This window comes from Gasterosteus aculeatus, chromosome 20, assembly GCF_964276395.1.
Source record: "Gasterosteus aculeatus chromosome 20, fGasAcu3.hap1.1, whole genome shotgun sequence".
NCBI lineage: Eukaryota > Metazoa > Chordata > Actinopteri > Perciformes > Gasterosteidae > Gasterosteus > Gasterosteus aculeatus.
Window position 1 is genome coordinate 11,270,753 of NC_135707.1, and position 21,654 is coordinate 11,292,406.

The 21,654-nt window shown below is 41.6% G+C and overlaps 2 protein-coding genes across 7 annotated transcripts; one reads left to right on the forward strand and one right to left on the reverse strand.

The window, feature by feature from the left end:
- The first annotated feature begins 110 nt into the window (after nucleotides 1-110).
- Nucleotides 111-4,646, forward strand: LOC120811120 (uncharacterized). Its single transcript, XM_040166292.2, has 2 exons — nucleotides 111-751; nucleotides 1,713-4,646. The coding sequence occupies exon 2, from the start codon at nucleotides 1,745-1,747 to the stop codon at nucleotides 3,686-3,688; it is 1,944 nt and encodes a 647-aa protein (XP_040022226.2). The 5' UTR covers nucleotides 111-751; nucleotides 1,713-1,744; the 3' UTR covers nucleotides 3,689-4,646.
- kcnn4 (potassium intermediate/small conductance calcium-activated channel, subfamily N, member 4) lies at nucleotides 3,981-21,327 on the reverse strand. Of its 6 annotated transcripts, none has more exons than XR_005710308.2 (10): nucleotides 20,802-21,327; nucleotides 15,995-16,090; nucleotides 14,287-14,723; nucleotides 11,820-11,955; nucleotides 10,065-10,082; nucleotides 9,468-9,578; nucleotides 7,446-7,564; nucleotides 6,084-7,232; nucleotides 5,200-5,363; nucleotides 3,981-5,084 (listed from the first exon to the last, which is right to left on the reverse strand). XR_005710308.2 is itself a non-coding variant. In XM_040166302.2 (10 exons), the coding sequence occupies exons 1-10, from the start codon at nucleotides 21,081-21,083 to the stop codon at nucleotides 4,984-4,986; spliced, it is 1,476 nt and encodes a 491-aa protein (XP_040022236.2). In that variant the 5' UTR covers nucleotides 21,084-21,327; the 3' UTR covers nucleotides 3,981-4,983. The 6 variants fall into 6 exon arrangements, 4 of the variants coding, with proteins under 4 accessions (XP_040022236.2, XP_040022238.2, XP_040022237.2 ...); XM_040166302.2 differs by having other exon boundaries at nucleotides 3,981-5,026; nucleotides 6,084-6,153; XM_040166304.2 differs by having other exon boundaries at nucleotides 6,084-6,153.
- Between the last annotated feature and the right edge of the window lie 327 nt (nucleotides 21,328-21,654).

Sequence of the window (21,654 nt, forward strand, 5' to 3'; positions counted from 1 at the left end):
GGCTGTGCGAAGCATCAAGTTGTACAAAAAAAAAACCTCCTTTTAGGGAAACTACTGCACTGGAACTACAAAAATGGACAGTTAGAACCACAAGAGGACGGGGTGGTGACGTCAGAGCCGGTGGCGTAATTAAACCAACCCAGAGCTAGCTGCCACCTGTTTAAATTGATAATAAATCCAACACCAGGATGTTTAAATGAGAGGGGACAACGCATGTGGGAGGGGAATACCTGTATATTCGTGGCTCACAAGCTTCACAAGGTTCAGCACAGATGTTGATAGACAGCTGTTAATGGACTGTGGACTGCTGAGGCTTGTGTGGTCCTCGTATAAGCGTCTGTGTACATATTTTAGTCATACATATTCAGGTTAAATTAAGTTTTTTATTTAGTCGGACAATCAGAGTAATACCAATGTAAGTGATTGAAAACGAGTTTGCCCGTAAATCCTTAGAATTCAACATCCTGGTGCATTCTGGGAAGTGTAGGCGTCCTTCTTCCGGCTTTCACCGGATATGGAAGCGCTCGCTTAGCGGGCGCCATCAACAACATGACGGTGCCGCTTCAAATCTGAAATTTTAAGGGATTCTCTCTTTTTTAATGTGCTTCGTCCCGGCGTGAAGGTTGACGTTGACACCGTCGTTCTACGCCCAGTTAAAGTTACGTTACCCCGGACAACCCGCCGGGATCCATCAAATGGTTTCTTCGTTCCTCTGTGCTGCAGGCGGCAGTTGTTGGGTCGGTGGACAGAGGTTAGTAACGTTACTGGTCCCCGGTGCAGGTGAAAGTTGTATTGATGTTAGGTCGTTTTTTTTAAACACCGCCGTCCTCTTAACGGTGAACACATGTAGCGTTAGCCGAACATGGAGAAACGGCTGTAAATAGAAAAGTAGTGTAACTGGATTGCGTCGGCAGTGAATACCCCAAACTCAAGAAATGAAAAATGTTTGTTTTATTTGGTTAACTTAATTGACTGTTAACAGTACGTTAAGTCAATTTTTAACACTTCTCACACCCACAAGTAACCATTAATTCCAAACTACATGTTATTGAAATGCTACAACAATGATAACAGACGAACACAAGGACACCAGTAAGAGTCCGAGCGAGCATCTTTATGAAGAGTAGTTGGACACACGAGATGCTTTGAGCTAAATGCTAACACACGGTGCTAACGTGCTAACAGTTTACAGTTAACTGTGCTGTGCTCTTATCAAGCAGTTATACACATCTTAGTGTTAGTGTGCTAACGTTTGCCGTATTAACAAAACTCAGCTGATGGGAATTTATTGGTTTTCAGATATTTAGTCATAAACCAAGCTCTTATACTCATTGGAATGTTGACCCAATGATGGGGTTAGATGTCGGAGGATAACTTGATAGTGGGCTTTAACCTCTGGGGACAATGCATTTCTATTTGACTCATAATTCATAACAATAGTTGACACCATGACATCATATGAACTCATTCATTTTTTGTCAGTCAAATAATTAGTAAAGATAATCATGGTTTCAGCTCTTAACCAAACATAATTGGTGTAGTTTGCCTAAATCTTACTAAGTTCATATGATAAAAGAAAACATTCATGATCGTAATAATGATAATGTCTGTAAACAGTAATAGCTAAGTAAATAGCTGTCTGCTGTAATGCTTGTTGTGGGATTTATTCAAACATGTCAAACTGATTTTGTCCATTCTACTTAAAATTGCAGACCGGCCAGAGGATTGCCCTGACCTGCTCATTATGTCTGAAGACTTGAGCAGCGATGAAGAATGGTGTGCATCCGCTGAGAGGAAGCACATTGATGCACACCGAAAGGCCAAATGTTGGGAATGTGGCAAAACATTTGGCAAAATTAAAAGCTTGATGTTGCACTACAAAAGCCACAACGTAAAAGCCACCTGCCACATCTGCAAAGTTAACTTCCGACGTCTGACGTCTCTCTCCATCCACCTGGATAATGTACACTTGCCACCCTTTTGCAAAAAGTGCAACCAGTATTTCAGTAGCTCGTGGGAATTGAACAATCACGTGGAGACACAGTGCATCGGCTCGCCAATCAAAACACCTCCTCTTCTGATGTTCGGGCCCATGTGTCAGAGTCAGAACAGTGACAACCTTCCTATTGACGAGACTGCGCAGCAAAAAACAAAGTCACTGCAACGTGACACGGCGTCGGAGCCGAGGCCTCCGCAAAGCGCTGAGATGAAGCCTGAGAAAGCTGAGGCATCTGATAGCAATTTAGATTATATACTGGGTGCAGAGGATAAAGATTTTCACATGGAAAACGACAGTGAGAAAGCAGATGACTCATCGAGCACTGAATCTGAAGACGAAGATACACCCTCAAAATCTGCAGACTTGTGTTCAGAGGATCCAGAATCTGATGGTGACTCGAGTTCATCCAATTCTTCCAGTGACTCTTCTCACAGTTCGCACTCTAAACCCCCCCCGGCAGCTCTCCCTAGTGTTGATAGCTCAATATGTGCTGCGTGTGGCAGAGGGCCATTTCGGTCAATGAAGCTACATTTACTGCACTGTAGTGGTATACGGGTCAAATATCAGTGTTCAGTGTGCAAGAAGCTGTTCCTAACCGAGGTGTCTGTTAAGGAACACTACATGCCTTTGTATTCTTGTGAAATCTGTAGCCAAGTTTTTCCTTATGAGAGCTCGTACCAATACCACCAGTGTCCCAAAGGAGCCAAATCCCCCCTGGTCCTCTTTTGTCCAGAGTCAATGCCGCAAGCGTGTCACATATGTAAATCCTTTTTCACCTCTGAGAAAACGTTGTTAAACCACGTGACTAAAGTTCACACATCAGTGGTCAGCACCACGGTGTGTATCATTACCAACCCATCAGCATTGACCGATACAAACGTTTCCCCCTGTGTCCTCAGGACAGCAACCAAGGTAGTGGACAGCAATCCAAAGGAGGTCTTTCAGGTCATGCATGGGCAGTTCCGTGCTGGCCAAACCTACGTAGGGTCTCTAGCCACTGTTGTGAAATCCAGCCCTCCCCCTGTCTCGACCTCCTCCCATGCAGACCGACCACATGCCACTATAAGCACGGCGCCTGTTAGATCGGGGAAACGCCGCGCCCAAAGTCCAAAGAACCGGCCTTTAAGCAGTCGGCCCGCCCCTTCATTTGTCCTTCCCGAAGCCGTTGACTCAACGCCAGCCGCCGCGGCCTCCCCTCCCGTCACGCCGCCGTCGCCCACGATTATGGCCTTGTTTAAGAACTACAGCCACAACGCGGCTCTGATGAAACGCATGAACGCCGGCTGGCGTTCCAAGACCCCTTACCCCTGCAGGCAGTGTGGCGCCATCCTGCGGCAGCCCTCTTTCATCATCAGCCACCGCTACCTCCACAAAGGCCGCCGCTCACACAAGTGCCAGTGCGGACGAGCTTTCAAGAACCTGCTGCACCTGCTGCGACACTGCGTGCAGCACGCGGAGACTGTGAGCTACATCTGCGTCGGCTGCGGGGAGTCTTTCGCGGGAGCCAAGCATTTTGCTGAGCACACCGAGGACAAGTCACGGAGGAGATCCTTTTCTGGACATACTTGGAAACGTAAAGTTAAGAGAGCGTGCAGAATGCCTTTTACATGTGACTGCGGGCAGCGCTTTTTTAGGCCCTCGGCTTTCATTTGGCATCAACTTAAAAACAGGACCGCTGTAAAGAACTGAAGAAGCCTTGGGAATGACAATGCAGATACATCCTTTTTTTATATTTGCCTTTAAGGTACTTTTCTCCAGCTATGTGCATCACACTTTAAAACAAAGTGTTACAAGAAATCATTCACATTCAAACCTGCAAATTCATAAGGAGTGAAAAGGGTTGGGGGGGGGGTCAAAAAGTGAGTCGATGTAGAATAATCTATGATACAAACTAGGCTGGGTGAGGTTGGATTTTCTTAAACAAACTCCACATTGCAGCAAACTATGTTCAATCAAGACATTGGGATTGTTGCTACAGTAGTCTGTTTCATTTTTTAATGACAAGATTTAAAGCAAAAGCACATACAAATACATTAATCTTTAATGCCTTTTACTTATAAGCACGTCCTGGAAGGTTATAAACATGGTTTCACCTTGTGGAAATGATACAAGACATGAATAAACAATGCGTCAACAAGTTCCTTATACATTCTTTTGATATTAGACAAGTGTCCAAATGAACCAAAATGGAACTTTTTCCTTTATTGGATTCAATTAAAACCTCAATAATCCAGTTCATCCTCCAGAGAAAAAGTTAATCCAGTTTTGCCATTTATTTTCTCTACAAAGTGCATTCTTAACAGTGAGGTTTGTATTGGGAGTCCTCTTGTTTTCAGATTCCCTGTTATTGCTAATTCAAATGTTTTGGTCCTGTGGGACATTATAGAGGTTATATATTAACGATGAAAACCGCAAGTTTTTTGTTTTTTTAAAGTTATATAATCTCCATGATTTCAATGTCAATGTTCCTCCATATCATGGATTTCTATCGTTCAGTCCACTAGATGGCGGTATTGTGTTGCTGAAATACAACTCGCATGCTGGTTGTATTGTTCACAGAACAGGTGTTAACTGTGAAATGCTATTTTTGCAGTTTTTCTCTAAAACCCAAGGATTTACAGTGGGAAATAAAGATCTTTTTCTACGATACTTGATTAAAGTTTGTTCAATGGAAGGGGGAGAGTAAAGCAGAACAACGAGGAATTGTCAAGAGATTGCATTATGCCTGTTTGTGAACACTAACCATTCGACTGTCTGCTAATGAAAAAGATCCTGACTGGCTTTTCTTATAAAACGCATTAGGCTAACACTGTAAATAACTGCAAGCAATATCAAATAAAATGAACATCTCAGAATATGAATCTTATATCAAAGGAATAAGGCAGTGATGGAGTCAATCCATGAAACTTCAATCTATACAGCGGCACTTTTGACAAAGACTCTCCAGAGTCCTTGTTTTAATCCTTGGTTTCGCATATTAAGAGTCAAGAGCACTTCCAGTCAGTCCATGTCTCACTCTCATGAATACTGTAGATGAAAGCAGATAATTATCCGTCTCAGTAACAAGTGAATGTAGACACTTCAACTGCAAAAAAACAACAACAAAACAAGTTGTTATTCACGGTTCAGCTTGGACACCACACCCTGTGTACTGACAGCAGACCTGTGCGACGTCGCTGGCCGCCTTGAGTGCGTCTTACCTGCTTTCTGGGTTGCGGGGACAAAAGACCTGAGACAGTAGCTCTGAGGTTTGCTGGTTACAGCGACTCAGCTCGTCCAGCTTCTGCTCCATAGAGAGGATACGCTGCTTCAGCTCTTCATAGGACTTATTCCAGTTGTTGCTGATGTCGCAAATTGTCTGCATCTGTTGACATCGTGCACATTAGAGCAAATGCAAAGGATTTTGTATTCACAAGGGGAAAAATCCGAGCTCCAGCGGCAGTTTAATATTACTAAATTGGGTGCGAACTGTTTTTTTTCATATCTATCTGTCGGATACATTATGAGGACTCTCTGTCTAACTACCTGACTTGTAACCAACCGGGTGTCGCCGTCGTAGAAGCTGTGTCGTTACGTTCAGCAGGCCTTCTTGCCGGCTCGTTTAAAAAACAAGAGGCCAACAGCAACAAATCTTGTTTATTTTTCAGTCCGCGCCCCACAGTTGCATTCAGTAAGCGTGTGGAGCTTGTTTGCTTTACTGCACGGCAGTCAGACTGTAACTACCTGATTGCAGTGGTTTGACGTCTTAACAAGGGGCAACACTTGTAGGCTGGAAAAACTAGGTTTGTTTTGACAATAAATCAATTAGGAAAATGCACAAATGACCCATTAGTGCCTCTCTCTGGGTAACGTCTTTATATCTTGCGGTATACAACATGGAAAACTTCTCTGGGCCTGTGAATTCCTGACACAAATGACTCCTGAGACATTTTATGGAGATTCTTTATCGAGCATTTCATGTCTGAACAACTAGCAAATATCAGCTGATTGTAAAATACTGCAAAAAACTGTAAGGACAGTGTTTCTCTCATCTTTTGTTCATTAGCCTTTCCAGTAAAACATCCCGGTGACAGCTCTCATTCACCTTAGAGAGGTCCGCCATCTCACTGATGTAATCGCTCAGCATTTTTTCTTTAAAGCGTAGATGATGGAATCTGTGCAAAAGGAGAGCTTTAATAGATTTCAGTCATGTATTTGAAACATTTTCCTTGTTCCAGTCAGGGCGAAGGGTTCAGTTCAAGGACATTTCATGTTCTTTTGCCAGAGTTCTTTTTTTTTAAACAACCCTTTATGACATACATTTTGTTAAGTCACTATCCATCGTAGAAAGAGGTGAAATACCTTCACAATTGCATTGTTATTGTGGCAAGATTCCAGGAAAGAATTGCGGTATTACAGTTTTTCTCACTTGTTTACCCAAAATCCAACAAGGCCCATAATTCTTAATTCTGAAAAATGCATGTTAGTGTCTCGCTTCAGATGAAGCACAAGACTCCAGACTCACAAATTCAAAGCATGATTACTTTCTTTCTACCTAAATAGAATACTAAAACAACCAGAACTGTAATCTTAAGCATTGTCACTCTAAAAGCTCCAAATAGTTGTGAAGTGCACATCTGCAAAGTGTCCAAGTGTTGGACAAATGGAACAGTCATTGTGGCACAAGAAAGAAACATTGATATGTGGAGGAATACGCTGACTATTCAACATGCAGAAGTCAGATAGTTCGTTAAATAGCTATAAAACATTGCTAGTAAGTTTAGTCTAGTAAGCAAGTTTCTTAAGTGGAAAGGTGGAAAAGCGCTAAATATAGTATCCTGTGTATCATTAAACCGCAAAAAAAGAAATACCGGAGCCAATATTGCAGCCAGTCTCTGGAGACGTTAGTCTGATGATGTTCATGTCCAATGCTCAAACTTTCAACAGTGTTTTTACTTGTAGTGGCTCTAAGCAGGAAGTACAAGCCCTCAACCAAGTGCAACACGCAGTAACACAAATACTCCCTGTGTCGGGATAACGAAGCACAACATCACACTTCTGGACTTCTTGTGCAATCCACTTGTTCCTACAAGCTTGAGCTCAATAACAGACACAACTCGTAGGGAAAAATATATGCAAGAAGAAGAAGACAGTTCTGGTGGGATATCAATGTTTGGTTGCCAGTGTGTGAGTAAGATATTTGCCCTTAATTTGGTGTAGCAAAAGGGTGGACCCTTGTTCACACTCGCCTCACCTACAGAAAAGAGGGCGGTAAATCTAATTAGTAATCTAAAAAACATCCATAAAAACTGTGACTCAAAGCATGTTGACACAAAGTCGGTGACCTGTAAAACACACATGAAGGCCACGCAACTCATCACCGACGTGCATCCCCCGCCCGGCAGGCACCCAAACACACAGACTGACGTCCTGCCGGAAGCCACCGTCGTGTGACGCAGTAACTCACACTGCGATGGCGTCCAGAAGGCATCTCTGGTGCCTTCGATGCTCAGCGGGGTTCCCCTTGGGGGTGGTGCGGTGCAGAAGCCAGCATTCCCTCACTACGTTGGCAGCAGCGTGCCGGACCTGGTGAAGAGAGGGACACATTAAACTTGATTGATCAATCAGTAGGAGTCGCGACCATGATAACACCGTCGAGATAAGACCATGGAGATAACATCAAGCAAACATTTATGGGCTTCATGTGGCGCTTATCATGTTTTTTAGACAGGACGTGGTTCATCTCAATCATTTTTGCATAGGAAGTGCAAGTGTGAGTCAACTAGGGCAGCTGATTAAATCTAGGTAGTCCATTCTGCTCAACTATTTAAGCTACATTTAGAACCACAAGGACTTGTGTAGATGCTCATAAACAATCATTTGAAAAGGCCTCACAGACAATAAGTGAAGGATAGAACTTCTCCGGTATCACCTTTGCACCTTTCTCTTTGATTCTATTCATGTGTGTTTGGCTTCCTGCACAAATCACTGTGCCCTGTGATGATGTCACTCTGGCCCTGTCGTGAGGGTTATTAATAGAGGCTGTCAGTGTCCCTCGTTCCCTTTGGTGTAAATCTGGACTGCACCAGATAGCTCCGAAGGATGCACAAAAACACACACACACACACACAAACACACACACACACACAAAGACTAAAGCAAAACATAAAGATGCAGCAAGTGACAGGATGCAGCCAACGGGAGAAAGGAAATGGTTGTATCCTCCAAAGCAGCGCACCTACCAACGTCGGACACCGCTTTACACAGCTGGCGAGTGGCTGTAACATAAACTGACACATTACATAAGGAACTCTATCCAGCATTACACCAGTGTCTGTAGTCCTGAGACACTGTTCTGGCTTCAACACTTTCATGACTTCCTTCATAGTGTTTTTTTTTTACCAGACACCTGCTTGCTCCGATCAGCAGGCAGACACTGGAATCCTGTGCAAGCCCACTAACAAAGTCCACTGGAAGCCACTTCCACACACACTCACACACACACACATCGACTCAGTCGACCAGTTTCCTGCCCATCGCTTTCCTGACAGAGATCAGGTGATTTCCTCTGTTTGATGCCTCGATGACGCTATGAAGAGGTTGACTTTACCCTCCTCTTTTCCCACACTATACTTTCCTCTGGTGTGTCTTGTTGACGGAAACAAATCATTCTAATAAGACCTGAAGACTTCAAAATACGGAAGCCACTCATAAAGTAGTGACTCTTCCATCCTGGCTCCATCCGCTTTGTTGTTCTTCTTATTTGTCGTGCTGCAGTGCAGTAACCTCGGTTGGAAGGGAGGGCAGTCAACTGTTTACTATGTGGTTGAATAGGGAAGTCCGTTCAAATTGTTAGATCAATATTATCACAGAAATAACAAGTGGCACAAGATTTGTACTGCTTAGCGTTTATTTTGCTAGATGACGCTGCACCTACATTGATTTTCTAGGTTAGACAGTAATTTTCCCTACATAAAGCTGATTGTAATGCGTTAATATTGGTATGAAAATGTCTTCCTCTATGGCAGGATGGTTTTACGTGCTTTTGTCTCCTTCCAAACGGATGACTTAATTTACATAACCGCCAATTATCTTCCAAAGCGTAAGAAAGCGTTAAGTTAATGTTGTCTGGTTCTGCAGAACAGACTTTTCTAATCATCCTGCACTACCACAGCTGCGTTACCACACAATGTTCCAGTGACTTTGACAACAATAAACACAGACGTGGTGTTCGCTGAGATAGATTACCTTACTCAAAAAAGCTCCAAGTTTCTGCAAGCTGGTTTTCATATACAATTAATAGGAAAGTACATTCCAAAATCTACATTTCAGCTGGTTTTTAAACAGCATTTGAAGTAATGTAAAGTAAGCCTGATCTGTAATAAGCCTGTGAGTTGCCATGTTCTATTTATAGATGTATTACTGTGTTTTCATAAGGGCAACTTTAGCATTATAATGTCATTTCGTGAAGTAACTTTTTTTCTCTTACCCTTTTGGAGAGCTTGGTGTTCAGCATGAAGAAGTGCACATGTTTCTCCCCTCTGTTCAAAGTCAGCATCCTGGTAACGACTGCCACCAGCATGACAGTGCAGGCGATACCCTAGAACCCAACACACACACACACACACACACATAGGCGTCAGTGTGGTTTCTGAATAATCAAGTAAGCCTTTCAGATTGATCCTGTAGATCGTAGTGACATCGACGAGGTAGAACTCAAGGGAAACTTTTACAGTCTTCTGTGTTTGGCTCCATCATTCCCCTCCTGGGAAAGCACTTCTTCAGAAATCTGAATGTTGATCTTCTTACCTCATTTGGTTTTATGCAATAAATCAAAGTTATATTTACTCAAAGAGTTCAATGGTTAAACACAGGCCTGTGGGGCACTGTTATAGTGCTGGTTTCCTCTGAGAATAGCGGTGTGCTATTGCTGGACAGGGAACTACGGAATAATGGTTATGATTCAAAAAGGCTGCAGAGCAAATCCCACCTACACACAGTCATACAAACAGACACTTCACAGGAAATGCAGACAAATCACCACGTTGATTTCATGTCCACACTGATAATCATAAAAAGTATTTACCTGTCTTCCTCTTTTTAGCTTGCATTAGAAAGAGAGAGAGAAGGAGAAAGCAATATACAGCATGAGGATAAAAAAAGGTAATTTAAAAAGATATATATATACTTGTCTTTCCCTCTGATGCTCACTATAATTACACCGTCTGTGAAACCTGGGCGGTACGAACTCTTTCCTTGGATCCATCCACACGCAGTGATGGGATGCAGACAGAGTTGTCAACTCCTGAACACAGCTGCAAATGTAGTTATTGCTGGAGTCAAGCAGAAGTGCCGACCATAGAGGTGTCCAGCCATATAACAGGTTGAGATCCCAGTGACTGGCTACTATAACTGCACCGATGGGAATAGTGCCTCAAATCACAGGCACGGGTTGGCAAATCCTCTTGTAGCGGTGCCAAAGTCAATAAACCACCTAAAAATGGATATGATGGAAAGTTTCCCCTTATAAGGATGGAAGCATCTAAAAACCAGGAGATGGAGAATGAGAGGGCGGTATAAGATCATTTTCCAGTCTGTCACTTAAGTGTCTGAAGCGGACTTGTGCCTCTGGAACCGCGGCAGGGATTCTTATCTGCTTGTTCCAGAATTTAACGCGTCAGAGGTGAGGCAGCAAACCATAATCCACAGCCACTCCCTCACTCTGTCACTTATTGTTCGTCTTACTTTACTGTAACGTCTTTAACCATTTATCTCCATCTCGGACGCTCCCTTCCAACTTTTTTTCAGTCTTCTACTTGCCACTCCTTTGCATGCACATTAAAAGACATAATGCACCTTGACAGGTTTGTTTTGCTTCAACTTGCTGCAACTATTTAACTAATTAACGTGATGCTTTCTATTCTTTCTCCCTGGGATACTTTAATATGTACCTTTTCTTTTCAAGGTATGACAAAAAAGAAGAGTCAGTCAGTTCAGCAAAACAATAGCATCATGTTTCCTGCAGATGTGTTGTGTGGGCTCCTCAGTTTTTTTGTGTGAATGCCTGGTACCATCAAGGTCCTACAGAAGCTCCAGCCTTCATTTAACTGTGATCTAAATCACACACGTAGGCCATGTGTAATAAACCAAATTATGGAGAGGCTTGGATAGAAGTGAACTAGCTGAACCGAATATGAAATGGTGAAACCAATTTGGAAAATGGGGCACGAGCTTCTGCAGTGGAACAGAGCAGAAACAGAAAGGAATTGATCAAACCAGAGAGGATGATATGGAACAGAATAGAGCAGAACAGTATGAAATGGAACAGAAGGCCATCAAATAAAACAAACCCAAACGCAATATATTGGAAGAATGGAAATCATAATAATGGATAAAATAAGTCCAAATAAAATACAGTAGATAGAAATTTATAGGAACTCAAATGGAACCAAAAGAATGGAGTAGAAAAAAAGAAGAAAATGAAAATAAGTGAAAGTAAATGAGAAATGGACCTCGGCCAAAACAACGCATCAGAACAAAATGAAACTGAGAAGGAATATATACAATACAGAAGTGAAACAAAGGTAAGACATTGTGTACAGTATATTGAACTGATCATTAAATGTATTTTGTGTAGAAACTACTACTGTTGTTCTTGCTAGGTCGTTTTCTAATGAGAGGCCAACATAGACAAAACAAGTACTTGAAATGAAACTACTCAAAGGGTTAATATACCTTGATATGCACAGACAATGGATCTCAAATAGACGTGACATTTCCATTATCTTAAACTATTCATGATAAAATAATCAACATCAACAAGCAACCCAATCCTAGTTACCGTGACTCCAGAGAAGAGACACAGAACTTTGCCATAGCTGGTGTTGGGCACCACATCACCGTAGCCCACACCGAGGAAGGTGATGGCTATGAGCCACATAGCCGTGTCCATGTGGCCTGTCGTCGTTTGGTTCTGCCTGGATGAGGGAACAGCAGGAGGGAGACTGCGTTGTTACAAAACCTGTGTTCTGATGGACTAATTGAGGCCAAAATCACTGCCACATTCTAAACATAAATAAATTGAATAAACTTTTACATATGGTCAACCATAATCTAAACATTCACAACCTTTTTTTTTCTGATACCATTATATCAGTTGGAAACAATAACTTTTATGTTACAGCCTTATTGCAAACTGGATTCAAGTTGTTTTTTCCTCAAAATTTGACACACAATCCCCCCATACGTGAAAAAGCTTGATCAATTTTTTTCACATTTATTAAAAATAAAGTACGAAAATATAATGTAAGTATTGGCAGCCTTTGCTAATACTTTGTTGCAGCACCTTTGGCAGCAATTATAAATTCAAGTCTGATGCTACAAGCTTGGCACACCTATTCCAGGGACGTTTCTCGTATTCTGCTTAGCAGAACCTCTCAAGTTCCATCACTTTGGATGGGGAGCGTCAGTGCACATATTGCATATAGCCTGAGCCTTTTAATGCATGGCAAAAGCTGTGAAAACGTATGCACCTGTTACTGTATATTTTCGTTCCTTATATTTAATATATTTACCATAGGTTCCAAAAATCCTTTTTCACTTTGTCATTATGGGGAGGTCAAAAATGAATTTAATCCCGGCTGTAACGTGAAGCGCTGTGAATACTTTCCGGATGCACTGTATATTAGTGGATGACACAGATTAGATTCCACAGTGTAGAGTTTAACATTTTATGTGCATTAACAATACTGTATATGTCTGTATAAGAAAATCATTATTAATGCAAACATCTTTTAAAAGTGTAGTTACTAATATGAAACAGTAATGTTCAGTGCAGGACAACATTTACCACAATGGCCTAATATTACCCCAAATATTAAAGTATTACAAAGTAGTATGAAAAAATGAAGGCCTGCCTCTCCTTTTCTAACTGTTGTATACTTGCTTAAAGGCTGGCAAAACACTAGTAATGAATTAGACTGAAGTAAATGTGTACAGTGTACAAATTCATCAATTCTTGCCAGCAATCAATTTCTTCAAAATGTGTACCAAATTTCCTTTTCCAGGAACCTAATGATTACAGTTCCATATAACTAACATCAATAAATTAAACCTTTCCTCAACATTGTGTGTGTTTGATAAAGGTTTGGTCTATTAATCAGACGGTGTTATCAGCGCGGATACTCTAAAGTACGCAGGAAGTGGCGGCCAATGTGAACATGTAAAACATTACAAAGCACAAGTCCAATGTGCACCTCAAAAACCACACAAGGAGATCAGTGTGTGAATGTTCATCTGATCATCTGTTCATCGGCACAACTGGTGAAACAGTTCAGTGTTAAAAGGTTTGGTTGCGCTTTAAATACAAATCCAAACACTTGGCACAGGCTCAAATAAGTAAAATTGAGGACAAAACTTCCTATTAAGAGTTCAGAAGAACAGATGATCTCACACTGTTTTACCAGTCAAAACGACTGTTTAGTTTGCCTGAGCTCAAAATTGATTTACATTTACTTACTCTCGCTATGAGGGTTAAGAGTAACAAAATAGAGCTGGATGATTATCAGGAATCAGGAAACATTTATTTGCCAAAGTATGTCAAACATACAAGGAATTTGTCTTGGCGGTTATAAATTGGAGTCAAGCTGCCAAACCTTTAGGTATTTTAATGTACAAGGAGTAGTAGTAGGGCTGAACTAGCGGACAGAGCTTTAGTGTGCGGTGTGTGTGTCCGTGTGCGTGTGAAGACACCTGTGATTTAAAAGAACAATGTGACTTTCATTCTTGAGAGTATTTGGGAAAGAAATCATAAAACAGTAGTCGTTGGTGCTCAGATGCTTGGTTGTTTCCTTTGAAATATGAGGAATTGCATTACAAAAAACTGTTGTCAATGATTTGAGATAAGATTTTAAAAGTTGTATTTTTTTAATTTAGCGCTAAAGCCTTTCATAAGCTAAATCCATCTCTTTGTATCGGAATAGAAACTTGTTTTGCTCATTTAAAATGTTTAAAAAAAAATGGAAGATATCTTAGGAAGCCACAAGTCTGACCCAAAGGGCTCCCTTTATATAACTGCTGCAAATCGTATCAGTTTGTTAATTTAAGCATATTTCGTGATAAATTGTTCATTCTTTTCCATTGAAAAAGACAATACTTTGTTGATGTACCGCCTTATAATAACACTCACATATTTTGTGGCTCCTTTTTGCAAAAATAATAGTACTCACTATAATGTGAGAATACAGTATATGTCATCTAATTTTTTTTTGCAAGTAGTCTTGATACTCAACACATATATCTCCTCCTACCTCTCACACAAAGTAAGCATCCAGGAGGCTGTAAGCCAGAAGAAGAGGATGAAGGCCAGCAGCATGCGCGCCGGGTATTTGTGCATCATTATCTTGAGTAAAAAGCGGAAGTTGAAGTTTATTTTGTTGAGCGAGCCGATGGTCCTGTAGGATGCGCTCAGCAGCACTTTGCTGTGCAAAAGGATGGTTCTGTGCACCAAGTACAAGCGAAGGAACATAAGCATAGATAACAACAACTCAATGTTCATCAGCGCCCCTCCTTGGTTGTTGTAAATACAGATCGGAGGTGAGGAAGAGGAGTTGGCATGGAGGCCCCACTCCCAGTAGGTGCCAACAGGATGGATGACACACACCAGCAGCTCCACAGTGATCGCAAGAACCCTGTGGTTGCTCATGGCAATTCGCCAGTCCACCTGTTTGTGGTCAATGGCAAACAGCTGGAAGATGGAAGATGACAGTGTAGAGACAGAGAGTTAGAGAACAAAAGTTTAGGTACTGACACAGACCAGTGTAAATACAATCACATACTGTATTCATGTTAACTTGATGAAATCATCCAAATCTCTCCTGTAAACCTGAGTACAAAACACTGCGTACAAAAAACACTTGTTTTGTACTCCGTCATGTCAATCCCTCCATTGTCACCTCTTATTTTCCGACGACTACTTGACGACATTATCAAAGCTCATGTTACCTGTTGTTACAAAAGTTCTAAAGCATTTTTTTTACTGGGTCACATGAAAACTGATCTCATATATTTGTGTTTTGCATCTTCAGCCTAATCAGCAGTTCTCCACTGTTCATTCTTTTTGTAAAGGTCCGTGATAAGAAGGCCCCAAAGATAGGAAATTACAGACACCCAACAGAAACCTGAGATGAAAACTATACTGATTTGTTTGATTTGTTGTAGTAACGGGGATGCTTTTTTCCCCTGACGATATACCTCCTCATTTTGCGAGATTAGAGATTAGAGAGAATGTCCACTGTCTCCACTCTCTGCTCCACTGACTTGAAGCGTTCTGATGTTTTTGGCTGGACTTAGTTTGTCTTGGGTGTCAACTCACAACTGACACCCAAGATTTGAAGCAACATTAGGAATCGCTGAACCCGGCCTGCGTTTTAGTCTCCACCCTTAGCTTGTCCTTCCTTATCTCCTGTTCGCACTTGTGCGCTTGTATCAGATGCACGGGACTTGCTAACACACTGACAACACTGTATGCCTGACAAAAACCTATCTGCACTCGTTCAATTCATCGAATATGCATGCTGTGAACTTGCAAAAGGGGAAAATAAAACGTTGTTTACTGCTTAATTTAGACCAAATCCCTTCACGTTATCCAAGTTCATACACAAACACAATGGCAGCGAGCCATTTGGATTGTAAAAATAGCACAGCTACAAAATTGTGCAAGCCAGAGAATTTCTTCCAGGTTATATTTCTCGCGCATAACAAAGCTAATCGACGTTGAAGCTACCTTCAGTGACCAAGAGCTCCTTCTAAAACACACAGGTGTCTTGAGCAACGTATTATTTGAGCCAGGTTAATTAGGAACAATCGTTTACAGGTATAAAAAGCGGTGCGCACCATATAGCAAGCCCTTGAGAAAAAAACAATGCAGCATTGCATGCAATTGGGCAGGCTTTCACTTGCAACATCACAATGAGGATTTGCTACTTGTTGGAAAAAAAGGGGGAAAGGGAAACTCACCATGATGTCCTTATGATGGAAAAGTATGATGAAGATCAGGAGACACCCAGTGGATAGGCTGATGGAACAGTTGATGAATAAGGCAGTGTTTGTGCCCTTGGAAAGAAAAGGTGATAAGGCATAAAGATTTGATTTCTTTCCACTTATGTTTTCCATTATAAAAGTTTTATGAAAAAACTCAATGTCTAATATTAATACTATATTAATACTAATATAAAGCTTCTTCCATGGGGCCCAAGACAGTTTAAAGTGTGCTGGACACAAACAAAGGTTTTGTCACAGCTTTTCTTTACATCAAACAACAATTAGAATGTACTGCTAATTTTATTATAATAAAATGTTGGATACATCAATACAAATTAAAAAATGTTGGCCTCATGAAAGGTAAGATTACTGAGCCTCTAATGTAAGGCAAAAGAAAAAAAGCCACCCAGTGAAAAACCATTTACAGAAACAAAGGGACTTGCCATTGAATACTTTTCATTCCAGGAAAGAGACAGCCGTAGACAAAGATGAATTTAGAACTATAAGCATATTGCTTCGGCTGTACCACCTCTGTCCCAGCAGGTAAAGGAGCACCTCCAGCTTTCATTCATGCATCTCTGTGCAACTGATACGTCAATGGAAGTTTTAAACAAAAAGTGCAGTTTGATGTGGTTTACGGGTAAAAAGATAATTACAAACTTTCAAACTTGGGGAAACTTGAACATGTAGTTGGTATGGTGTGACGTCCGTTGGCAACGTAACCCATTTTCCACAGTTCCTCCTGTAGCATCCACATCACGTCTGTATTTCTTCCAGGGCCAATTAGAAGACCCCACAAAAGCTCAACATTTCACCACATTCCATAACAGAGAGTTCAGCAACATGTTTCTAGCCGAGTTTCTAAAATGTTTTTGAAACATTTTCATACTGGAAATTTCAAGCCCAAGGAACCCAATGTGGGTAAACCTCAAAACGATTGTTTCTCATCCCAATAAAACACTGAATCAGTGCAAAAGAAGGTGGTCTAGTTTGTATATATTGTAATAAAGAAATACTAGAACAAAGAATTTCTATATACATCTGACTGTGACTGACCTGAACTACACGCATCCTGAAATAAACTTGAGAAATAATATTCTGAAGAATATTATGCTGGGACATTGGGACAGTCATGTTAAAGGAAATAACACACTGAACAATTTTGACGTTTAGTTGCTATCAAGCACAAACTGTTACGTAGGCTACATAATCACCGCTGAGTAACACCAAATGGACATTTTGTTATTATCAATGTAAGACTGACGCAGTCAAGCGATGCTTCAGAAAAGGTCAGGGGAATGTCAATGAAATCAGAGAACTGATGTTTGTCACGGCACATGTGCAAAGCCCTGCAGATCACTTGCCCCCGACAACAGGGGAGTAGAATACAACTTCACTGCGCCCTGTGAAACAGGTTTTCCATCATTGCCTGTGGGACTTTTAGCGCTGCTGGTTTTCTGTCTTACCAGCCAGCTGCATTGTCTCACCGACCACCCTGGAAACTATCTGGAATTGATAACTGCTGCCCTACAGTAAAATCTCTACAGTGATCTCATCAGCAGGGCAGAGGTTCAATGCCCACCAGGGTTTTATTTAGCATAGAAGCTCATTTTGGGTAATATTCCTTTTTCATGGAAGACATTTTTAGTCCAGCAGATTAAGTCAATATTCCATGAGAATGGTTCACTTGGTTATACAAGCACCAAATTTTCCATGAATAATGCCTAAGTACTACTCTTTAAGAAAAGCCCGGTATCCACCGGAAATTCCAAGATTACGGACATTTTTCATGATGGTAGTCGCCAAAAATGGGAATTACGTTTTTTTTAGTGTTTAACTCGAGCGCCAAGACATCAAAATGTATGTATTTTGACTTAAGGAAATCAATGACAACATGACTGAGCATTCTGGCCAACAAAATTGTTATGATATGAAAAACATTTGAAGAACATGCTGTCCACAATGTTGTTCCAAAGATACGGCCTTAATCAGATATGTAAGCAGGACAGACATAGTGTTTGACGTCTACTGGAATTTGTGATGACTGAGATTTTTAAGTTTTTGAACAAAATTGTGACATTATGTCTGACCAATGTTGCGAAGTCCTTGCAACCTTGAAGAGGCTGAGAGAAGAATATTCCTGCACGTAAATGAGCAACCTGCCTTTGTGGTAGAGTCAAAAAGACTGCATGGCAACCTGGGATGTGTCTCATGGCTTCCAGAAGCTCAACCAGTACCCACTAGTTACAGATGATGCAGATCTTAGCGTGATCGAGAAGTTTGTTCGTAACAATGTACAACGAGAACCGCACTGCTGATGAGGTTGATGAGGCAAAACCACTCGACAAGTCCTATGATGCCATTGCACCTACAAGGTCATCCCTTGCGCAGCACGTGAAACGTGATACATACCTAGCTGCCTGTATCTGGGGCCAAGCAACCATATGTCCAATGCATACAGAGAGCCCTGCCTATTGGGGACGGAGCCAAGTCGACATGTAGTGTGGACGACACTTCGGCCAATTGCCCAGAGCTGTCCACAACTGACAAAACGACTGAATATCGTGGAAGATGCAAATGCACACTGATCAACACTATGTTTGTTATGAATTGGCTTATATCTAATTTACGCTTGACAACTTTCTAAGTGTATGATTTGATGTCTTGTACTCATAAACCCATATTTTGATACCAAGATCATCCAAATTGGATCTCAATCACAATCCAGGTAGATAACGGCATTCACTGGCGGCCATCTTGGAAAATGGCGGCCATATTGTAATTTTATCGTGGATATCGGGCTTTTTCGAAAACATAGGTCTTGAAGAGAATGATGCTTGTATCACACACTGAAAGCTGGGCTTTCTCACTTGCCATCAAAAACAAGTGCACTGCACATAATGCTCGTGGATGATTAGCATAACAGCATAGGCCTACAGATTTGGGCCAGATTTGGGCCTTGCATTGCATTGCATACAAATTAATCTTAGCTACTCAAGATGTCAGATACATCTGATTGAATCTGAAATTATTGGGGACAAACTTTTAACTGTTATTATACAATATCCCACATGGCTGAGAACTACATTGAATAGAGCCCACCAGTTATCCAAGCCTCTGTTCAACCATCAAAGAACATTTTTTTAATTGACATTTTTAGCCTCAATAGGTGGATATTGCATGGTTTGTAAAGTTATTCCACGAGAGTCATCAGATGAAAAAAAAGGATACAGGGTTGCAACTAAATCAACGCAAACACTCATGGTTCTAGCACAACCAAACTCAAGACTTGAGAGATTTTTAGGCGGGCAACGCAAACACTAATCACCCACTAAATGATGTGGAACGCTAGCCTGAAGTACTCTGAGCAATCTTGCTTAGAGGTTAAATGTGGAAAAAAGTTACACGAATAGCCCTGTTTTTCATGCACGATCATGAAATGGGAAGCTTAAATGATATCTTTTTTAGAATTACATTAGATAGGCCTAAGTCGGACGGTCCAAAGTACCCTGCAGTATGCTGAGAAATGGATTTGTGTCTGCTACCGGTCATTCTGTATTTTGTAGAGTGGACAAACCCAATGTGACCAAAAGTCATATAAGTCCAGAGGGGAGGAAGATTTCACAGCTCAAACTCACAACATGAAGTTGAAAAACAAACGCTGAAAGCGGTTATACAATCAACGCAGCCTCTCCAAAATAATATGCTTTAAGTGTTCCTGAAGAACACTTTTCCAGTGCATCAGATTTTCCAAGAAAAGGATGCCTGTTGTTAGGAAGCGACGGACAACACCTGTTCTTGGTTCGTGTTAGAATTAGTAATGTCTCTTTTGTGCCAACACCGTTGATTTCCCGACCGTGCTTCTACGAGCCCAAGTCTCCATAATTCCATAAGTCTCTGTAAAGATTGTAGCTGATGTGAGTTGGAAATGTGGGGGCTCTCTGACACTGTAATCAATCACTGGCTTCACAGCACAGAGGTGGTCTGATGTTTTTAGCAGCGTGCATGAGAACTTTTTTCCACATTTGGAACTGGCATGTGCTGTAGGAAGTTAGGGGGAGTTAATAATTTGTTGATTGTGTGGCCTGGCATTGTTATCCACTGTGATCTGCATGCTAATGTCATGAGGCTGTGCTACCAAATAGAATGTCTGGAAATGGACTAACTAATCAGCGGGTCAAGGGGGTTCATAGCCCAGGCGCAGGTTGTGCTGCATGAAGCTTGGGCTGTGGGCTAATCAAAATTTGTGTTATGACAGCAGAGACAGTTGTGGGATTGTATTTTTCTGTAAAGTAAAGTAAAAATCAATTGTCAGGTTTTATAATATCTATGAAAGGTAGTTTGGGGAGTTCTAACAACGAGTTGGAGAGTTGGAATATAACCACATGGCAGCATGCATGTTGTCAACAATTTAGTTCCAATGCATGACGATGATCCTTTAGTTTATCTTATCAATTGATGATGCGTTCAGCAGCAAAACTGAGGTATCTCGACCAGCGGCAAATATAAAAAGTATATTCAGCTTATTTTATTTAAATGTTCTAACGTTTCAAATGCAAAGTTAAACTACATAGTGTGTGAACATGGGAAATAGCTGACGTTTAAATTTGACTCTAATTTGACAGCGAAATGGCTAAAATGCTCTATAGCTTTATGATTGCGAACCAAATAAAAGTGTCACATTTCCAATATTCCTAATCCAGCGTGAATATTTAATTTGAATAAACTGTTTTACATGTTGAATTCAAAGACATTTGTGTAGTTAGTGAGGTCTTAAACCTACCGGTCCATACATGTAGGGACATATCTCGTAGTGGATTATCATCAGCAGTATCCCGAGCAGAGCGGTCCCCAAAGACCACGCGCACAGGCGCTTTCGGTCCTTCAACAACAACTTTCTGTCTTGCATTCTGTGGAGTTCGTCCCCCTCCGCGTGGGATGTCTGCTTCCCGGGAATGGTCAGCGGCACGGACACTTCTCCCGTATCCCCGCCGTTTCGGTTGACCATGCCACCGCAATTTACAGAGTTCCCCTTGGAGCCGCCGGCCAGGCTGCGGTTAGTCATCTCCAGAGTGCACACGAGAGGATCCCCACCCTGTCTCCACGTCGTCACTGTCCGTTTATCCGTCCCGAGTTTGGGAGGGAATAGTCCGATGGGTGCACTGTGTACCGAGCCCCTCTCTCATTTGTCGCTCATTGAAGTACCGCGCTTAACTTAAACATTTTGCTCGCAACACACCCTCACTTGAACACTCCTACCAAGCGGTGCGGCGCGGTTACGCACACGGATGCGCAATGCAGCCGGCGATGTGGGACACTCTCGATTGTATGCGCTATGGTTTTAATGTTTGATGTCTGATTCAAAGTCATTATTTGTGTGTTTGTATGTGTGTGTTACGAAATGATCTCAGAATAGCTTAAAAAATAAGGCTTTTATGTTTTGGGGGAATCAATTACATATTTATTGATACGCGCTCGGACGGTGATCGGCGCGAGTTCACCAGCTGCTATAGAGTGACACCTCGTGGTGAAGTATCCACATCCTTAGACATGTGAGAGATCAAGGTTTCCTGGCAGCGAAGCCGTCCCTGCCTTCATTCTCCGGTCATTTGTATCTCAAAAGGATTTTTCTAGCC

Bases quoted from the DNA above. Each gene is read 5' to 3' on its own strand.
- kcnn4 (XM_040166302.2), bottom strand. From the start codon at position 21,083: ATGACTAACCGCAGCCTGGCCGGCGGCTCCAAGGGGAACTCTGTAAAT. The intron at 11,956-14,286 runs GTAGGAGGAGAT...TCCCTCATCCAG, and splicing joins ATGCTTACTTTGTGTGAGAG to GCAGAACCAAACGACGACAG. The intron at 7,565-9,467 runs GTAAGAGAAAAA...TCTCTTCACCAG, and splicing joins ACACCAAGCTCTCCAAAAGG to GTCCGGCACGCTGCTGCCAA.
- LOC120811120 (XM_040166292.2), top strand. From the start codon at position 1,745: ATGTCTGAAGACTTGAGCAGCGATGAAGAATGGTGTGCATCCGCTGAG.